The 7,252-nt window shown below is 43.6% G+C and overlaps 1 protein-coding gene across 1 annotated transcript; it reads right to left on the reverse strand.

The window, feature by feature from the left end:
* Window positions 1-1,332: 1,332 nt before the first annotated feature.
* NPPA (natriuretic peptide A) lies at window positions 1,333-3,487 on the reverse strand. Its single transcript, XM_009646457.2, has 3 exons — window positions 3,368-3,487; window positions 1,632-1,917; window positions 1,333-1,349 (listed from the first exon to the last, which is right to left on the reverse strand). Exons 1-3 carry the CDS (start codon window positions 3,485-3,487, stop codon window positions 1,333-1,335), a joined length of 423 nt encoding a protein of 140 aa, XP_009644752.1.
* Window positions 3,488-7,252: the final 3,765 nt, after the last annotated feature.

Below are 7,252 nucleotides of genomic sequence, written 5' to 3' on the forward strand. Positions count from 1 at the left end.
CCCCTCCCTTCCATAGCCTATCTTGACCAAATATCGTTCCTCTCCCTATGCGCGTATGCAGAAACAAAGTCAGAATTAAACTTCTGCGGTTGAGTTTGTCCTGGTGCTGCTGTATTCCAAGACCCTGAACAAGCTTTCTGGAGTGCTTGAGTAATGGATGCTAGTAATAAGACCCAAAAGTAGATACTCAAATAATGCTGTTTCTAGAGGTATGTGTAATGACAGGACAGTCACTTTGAGCCTAGGCTCATGCTATTGCTGTGGCTGACTTGGGAATCCAAGCTCTTTGGTTCTTAGGGTGCTAACTGAATGTGGTCTTAGCAATATAACCCGTTGCGGGGGGGGAGGGGGAGCGGAGAATGTGGTTTGGGCCAAATTCAGATCATAGGTGTGAAATCTAGCCACAAAGGCTTAAATGAAACTTTTACCTAGCTTGCAGTGTTCCCATTAGCCATGTTTAGAACAGCTTTATGAGGGGCCATTCCCAGAAAGATGATGAATGTTACGTACAAGCTGCTTTGTGATTGGAATGATCCCACCTGCCTTCACATGAGAAATACTGTGATAGGATTCAGGCCCATTGAGGATCCACCAAGAAACACTGGGGATCAGCACCTCAGCCACATGCAGAGTGAGACAAGACACAGTTAATGATGTATCTTTCTGTTGATGCTTGTAACCTTTATTTGGTCAGTGCTAGAAAGCATATACAATGAATTCCCTTTCCTCCCTCTGGTTATCTTGAAACTTGTGGAGTGTTATGGTTTTTCTCATTTCTTTTCATGTGAATTTTGCTTACACGAGGGATTTGTGGCAGCTCCCTTGACTGAATAATCTATACCAGCAAAAGGACTCTCTTGTTACTGAAACCCTGTCTATAGGACTCATATTGGCCTTTCAGTGTTGAGCGAGCTTTTTTTCCTGCTAATCTGTTATAATTTCTTAGTGCAGAGGGAAAAACTCTAGTGAAAAACTAGTTTTCTTTCTACCAAGTTCATACTTTCTCCATCTTGTGTGAGTAAGATCCAGCCTTGTGGGTACCAGAGTACCAATAAAACATAGGCTTTTGACTTTAGGAAAATACAAGAAATTTTAATGCAACAGACAGGAGAGAGGTCCAGCATAGATGTCTAATGTGTTAGTTTTATTTAAAGATGGTCTCTTGGTGCTAGAGTAAGAAATGTTCTTTAAAAAACATCAAATAAATAAATAAATAAATAAATAAAAATAGGAATCACTTTCTGTTGAAGAGCTTAGAAAGCATCCGGCTTTCATCTTGGGAGGAACAGGTACTGTAAAGCATTCTTCAGAGTAGGGTATAGGGAGGCTGTTCTAATTCTTCCTGGAACCTGCAAGCCAAACACGAAATAAAAGTTACTAGAATCAGTTTGTTACTAGAATCTGTTTCTCTCTCAGTGTATACCACCATTGTCAGCAGAGCTTTTACCTACCAAATCAATAGATACAGGGTTTCTTTTTAAAAAACAATACTAGCTTAAATATTAGGCTAAAATTATTTCCTTTCTCCAACTGCCTCTTATTAAAGACTTAAATGAGAACCTGCTTCTCTCTTGTCACATGACACAGATGCAGTCTGTTCTATTCAGTAAAATGAATTAGGCAGGACTCACCGTTGCAACCCATTCCACTCAGGGAGCCGATTCTATCAATTCTCCTCCCAAAGCAGCCAGAATTTCTCATCATCCTGGGCATCTGGAGCCCCCTCAGTCTCTTGAGAAAGGGGTCCTTGTAGGACAGAGGGGTGCTGGGTGCTAGCCTGGGTTCAGCCTTCTGGTCATCACTGTCGTCTGTGAGTTCCGGTGGGATCTCCTCCTGGGTTTTGGGTTCTTGCAGGTCAGAATTGGACTCCAGGGCTTCAATCATTGCAAACTTATCCTCCAGTTTCTCCAGCAGAGCCTACAAGAGAAGGATTCATTTTGTGAAACTCCTAGTTTTGTGGTCATTGGCTAGCTCTTCCAGTCACCCAAGTCTGCATTCATCAGTGGTCCCATAGCCAGCCCTAGGGAGACTGTCAGGTTGGACCCCAGCATTGCTGGTGGTACTTGAGCTCCATCCTCTGCAGTAAGTCCCTGTTCACATTAATTCCACCTATGGGTAACTCTAGCTGAGAGCTTATTGAAGCTGCTTGCCACCAAAGTGTGTCTTACTGGCAAGGTTAGAAGAGCTCTTGGCAGAGGAAAAAAAAAGCAAGGTCTGAGTTGCATGGGGAGATGCTACTCTGAAACCATAGTCCACTCCCATGTTCTCAGGAGCTGCCTGCAATGCTGCTTGCCAGCAGTTAGCTTTCTCTTATTTTCCTTTGGCTAAGACCATCTGCTTGCTCGTCACCCCTGGCTATTTCAGTGGTCATCACTTGCAGAAGCTCTTGGTGTTTTCACTAATCTCTGCCCCAGGAGTTACAGGATTGCTGCTCCTTAAAAAAACTCCCTGAAAATACCTGTATGCTAAGTTTATGTCTGCTCTGTGACTTCTCCCTGTGTACCATTCTCTATAATTTTAAAGCTTTGTGTAACAAGGATCAGATAACCTCCTCAAGGGCAGCTCAACCAATTAGAGGAATCTAATTGTCTATCTCTAGAAGTAGAGTAGAGAGGAGTGAGCCTTATGGCTTGCTTGACTGTGAATACATTTGGAAGCCACTCTTCTCGGCTAGCTGCTGGAAACAGCTTAGCGGCAGTTTTAGCTTTGGCTGACACTGTCCTAATCATCTTAGGGAGTTTGTTCTCAGGGTCTGATGCTGTGAGAAGCTGATGACTAGTACCAGTCCAAGGAAAGGTTTGAGCTTTCAGACTTCATCTTGCAAGACTGAGTCTTAAGCTTGTATTGTGCTACAACAATGGAAGTTCTCTAGAATTCTAAATTTGCACCTGGTAATTTCATAGCTCTAGAAGCTTTTCTAGATGAGTCACATTAAATGATCAGACTAGCCCTCTAGCAACTTTTCTAAAAGTTTCACTTCGGGTGCTCCACTTTACCTTCTCATTTCCCATCCATATGCAGCCAGTTCTCTTAAATCCACAAAGCTAGAGCCATATGGCTGTCATGCTTCACTGTTCCTGTGATTTAGTGGGATAAACAGGAGCCAAAACCCAAAGAACCAAAAACCCAAAGCAGACATCTCGCAACATCAGAATTTTGTTCCCCACTGCTACCCAGGAGCTCAAGTCAACCCAGCACTGGAGGATATTCTCTATAGAGCTTCTTTGAACCCCTATGAAGAACTGAGACTTTGTCCCCTGGCATGTGATCGCGGCTATCTGATCGTGCAAAAGAGAAGCAAAACCACCACCTCACACTCTGCTAAGCACCCCAAAAGTTTAACCTTGCAAAAGGAGAGGGTCCTCACCTCCATGCTGGCCAGTTCTTTGGCAGGGCTGAGGTTGTAGATAGGGCTGGCTCTGCTGGACTGGAATTGGATGAGCAGCAGCAAGAGGAAGCCACGGGAAAATGAGCCTTTAGCGTCCATGGTGCTGGGTTCGTTGGAAATAGGGAAGTTCAAGCTGTTTCTTCTGAGATGTCTCTTCAGATCTCTCTCTTCCTTGCCCTATCCTCTCTCTTCCGAAGCTTGTCTTTTATACTCTTTGGGTGTGATCTCTGCTTCCTAGGTTATCAGTGGATTTATCTGGGGCACATTCCAGTCCCACTGCAGGCATGCAGCTCTGTCAAGGGAAGATTCCCTTTATTAGCTGTCATTAGGCAGCAGCTGCTGTTGCTGAGGAATGTATGTCACAAGTCAGTGATTTCATGTCACTCCCCCTCCTCTTGATACCAGGCGCTATGATTACATAGTCCAGTTGGAAATTCTTAGCAATTTTCTTTCAAGAGACCCCTATGGTCAGATTTACGGAGATGGGAAACAACCCTGAAATTGCTCTAAACTCTGTTCAGTTAGAAGCTTTCCATAGGGAAATTACCTTTTACAGGGAAAACAATAGGCTTTTCAGATGAGTATTTGGTGGAGAGTAAAGGCTGAAGATAAATCTACTTTTAGGACACCAAAAGTATCATGCACGCTTTCCTTCTATATATGGAATATGCACAGCCACCGCATACCATGGAGTGTGCTGAAAATCCCAGGTTTGGGCCACTTCTCTTTTCCCATTGCTGTCGAGGTGATCTCATCGTTGAGATTTTGTATTTGTATGTTGCCAACAACAGAGGCTCCCTGATCTGCACCTCAATACAGACGATAACTTCTAGACTGACTCTGCCGGGACACCGAGTACCTCCAGCCCCCGCCGACAACTGACTTCGGCACCGTTGAAAAACACTAGTCTTTATTAACAGCTAAACAGTTAAATCGATGGGATTTCTTTAGACATCGATGGTAAGGCTCGACCCTACATCAATAAAATTTAAAGGAGACAGTCAGATTCAGGAATAATCTTCTTGTACTGTCATACAAGAAAGCAACTTGCTCAATGAGAACTTTAGATAGGTGGCTTTCAGTGTTATTCAGCAAAGGTATCGGAATCTGGCCCCAAGGAAGCAAGAATGAATTTGTGTATATGTGTGGTTTGGGAGGGGTTAAAATGAAATGTTTAATATATTAAAACCAAAAAGTATTTATCTGTTTCTTTGAGAGCTGAAGTTTTTATTATTATCTAAAAACTGCCTATGTTTAAATGAGAAATTACAAAAATGCAGATTTGCTGCAAATTCCTCTTCCAGCATTGTCTTTGTGTGCATAGTGCAACTAAAAATTAATCTTTATTACAGAACTACAGGAGAGTTCTAAATCATGAAGCATATTGCTTATCCTGCATTTTTCTGATGTTTCTTGTTATTCTAAATTGAAACAAGAATGGTTATATGAACAAGTTGATTATGTCAGTCTGGTCATAATTTGTTGTCTTTTAATATGAATATAGATCTTGAAAGAATATCCTGAGTACCATTTTTAAATAATAATAGAACGATAAAATATTTCTCATGTCTTAAATGTCTTAACATGGTGTTTGTGTACAAACGTGCACGCACCATTCACATGATCAGCTACCGAAATTACGGGAGAAAGGACATTCTCAAGGTTGTGAAGTCAAACTCAAATGCTACTTTTTCTTAATATAGCCCAAAGTCAGCCCAATTCTGCATGTGTTCTGACAGAACCCTTTATTATGAGCACCCCCTGTTTTTTCCTCAGTGCTTTCTTTTTTGAGTACGTGGAGGCAATATTTGTTTTTTCTATTATTGTGTGTCCCAACACATTCTTATTTTGTGCTATTAAAAAAGAACTAAGATCCCCATAGGGTTTTTTTTTTTAATTAACGCTCCATACTGCAGTGTCTATATAATTCACTAATTAGTTACAAGTATTCTCTCACTGCTGCTCTCAGGTATGTACGTGTTTCTTTGCACCAGGGCTTAACTTTGTTTTGTAAACTGAGAAAGTGTGAGAAGATAAACCAGAATTATTCATTAATGTTGAGTGTCCAATGTAAGATGACTAGGATCTGTTATTGTTTTATTTTTTTTAATCTTACCTTTCACTCCCCCCTCCCACCTGTTAAATATTCTCTATTGCTTTCTCTGTGCAAAAACATGCTGTCACTTGATCGGAGTTTTGCCGGAGAGCTCAGCACATCTATAAAGCAACCTCTGGGGCACAAACCCAGCAGCAAGAAACCGGGGAACACGTTACCAGTCACAAGTGTGAAATACTTAGCTTTGCGTGACCTGTGCCTGTGAAACAACCTCATATTCCAGGATTGTATTCAATAGCCTGTACCCAGAGATTACTCCTTTCTCTTACTGGTTTCTTCCTTTTCCATCTTCTGAATTCCACAGCAGACAAATGAGATGTAGGGACCTGACTTCAGCCTTGACGACACTTTTCTAAGACAGGGAGATTTCTGTGCACTATTTCATGTACTATGTATGGAAGCATGTAGATGGGATAAAATGGCTGACTGTCACAGTAGCTATTGTATTTTCAAAGCCAAATTCTGCCCTCTGTTATTCATCTCACAGTCCTGCCCAAGCAAATGGAGTGTAAAATGTCAGAACTCAGCTCATAGTTGTTGAAGCTATAAAGCTCCCTTGTTTGTTTGCTTGTGGTATCTCAGTATCGTCACCGTGGCAAGATTAAAATGAACTTTAGGCTTTATAGCCCAGCAATGGATGGTCAAGATCCAGGCATTGCCATGTTCAGCTGGCCATTTGCCTAGTAAAACTCCTGCTGGGAGTCTTAGCAGGGCAGCAAGTTCTTATGAAAAGCATAATATGACCAGTTTTAGGGTTGGGAAATTGGCACATTTCCCCAGCATCCCAGGGTATGGAGTAGAGGGTGTGGGAACATGAGTGTCCATTAGACAGCAGCGCTGGTTGCTCAGAGCAGAGAGGGAGAGCACCAAGGGTGCTGCTGGCAGCCCTGTGTGTGGATCCCTGTGAGGAGGAGGAAGGTACGTGGACAGAGCTGTGCCGAGGGTGACGCTGCCCCTTCCCCAACAGGATGTTGAGATGTCCTTGGTTTTCAGCCCTGCAAGGCTAAGGGCTGTAAGCTTAGGGGTGGGTATCATGTGGATTCCTTCTGCTGATAGATCTGTCCTAACCAGTGCCCCTACCTGCTGCACATCCTTCCAGTGATGGCCATTCTCCTGTGGCCATTTTGCAGCCAAAGAGTGCTAGAGCGTGAACTGACTGTAAAGACCCTTTGTAGTCCTGTTCTGAGGAGGAGGCTGGATATGGATTCCTTTCGTGGCCCAAGAACTAAACCTTTTGGCAAGACTATGCAAGGAAGTGCAGAGGCCACCAGTGCAGGAAACAAAAGGGAGATGTAATAATGTCCGGTGCAGGGTGTGCAGCACCAAGATCATAGGACAGGCCATGCTGCAATTAAGATAGTTAAGTGGTGCCTCACTTTTTCCAAGGGGGAGGAAACTTATTTTCATCCCAAACATAGATTGTTTCTCCTGCTGATTGGAATATATTATCTCTGTGATGTGGCTGTCCCTTCCTTCGCTGGACTCTCCAGGCTCCATGCAGGCAGCAGGGGCTCTGCCTCCCCCGGTTCCTTTAGAGCAGGGTGTTCGGCGATGCCTGGAGCCTGTCTGTCTGCTTAGGATTCCCTGTGCTTTGCAGCCTTGTCTTGAGGGGCTGGAGAGGGCTTTGCACAAAACCCTGGGCAGAAGAGCGAGGGGGGCTTCTCTGAAGCCGAGTGACATGAGCTTGGGGAAAAGCGCCCATGCAAGCTGCGCTGAGCCGGGCTTGGCTGCGCTCCGGGCCCGCCTCC

The sequence above is a fragment of the Egretta garzetta genome, unplaced genomic scaffold (genome assembly GCF_000687185.1).
Source record: "Egretta garzetta isolate BGI_Z169 unplaced genomic scaffold, ASM68718v1 scaffold69, whole genome shotgun sequence".
Lineage (NCBI taxonomy): Eukaryota > Metazoa > Chordata > Aves > Pelecaniformes > Ardeidae > Egretta > Egretta garzetta.

Coding starts and splice junctions, on each gene's coding strand:
- NPPA (XM_009646457.2), bottom strand. CDS start 3,487: ATGGACGCTAAAGGCTCATTTTCCCGTGGCTTCCTCTTGCTGCTGCTC. Junction 1,918..3,367: donor AAGAACTGGCCAGCATGGAG/GTGAGGACCCTC, acceptor CTTCTCTTGTAG/GCTCTGCTGGAGAAACTGGA.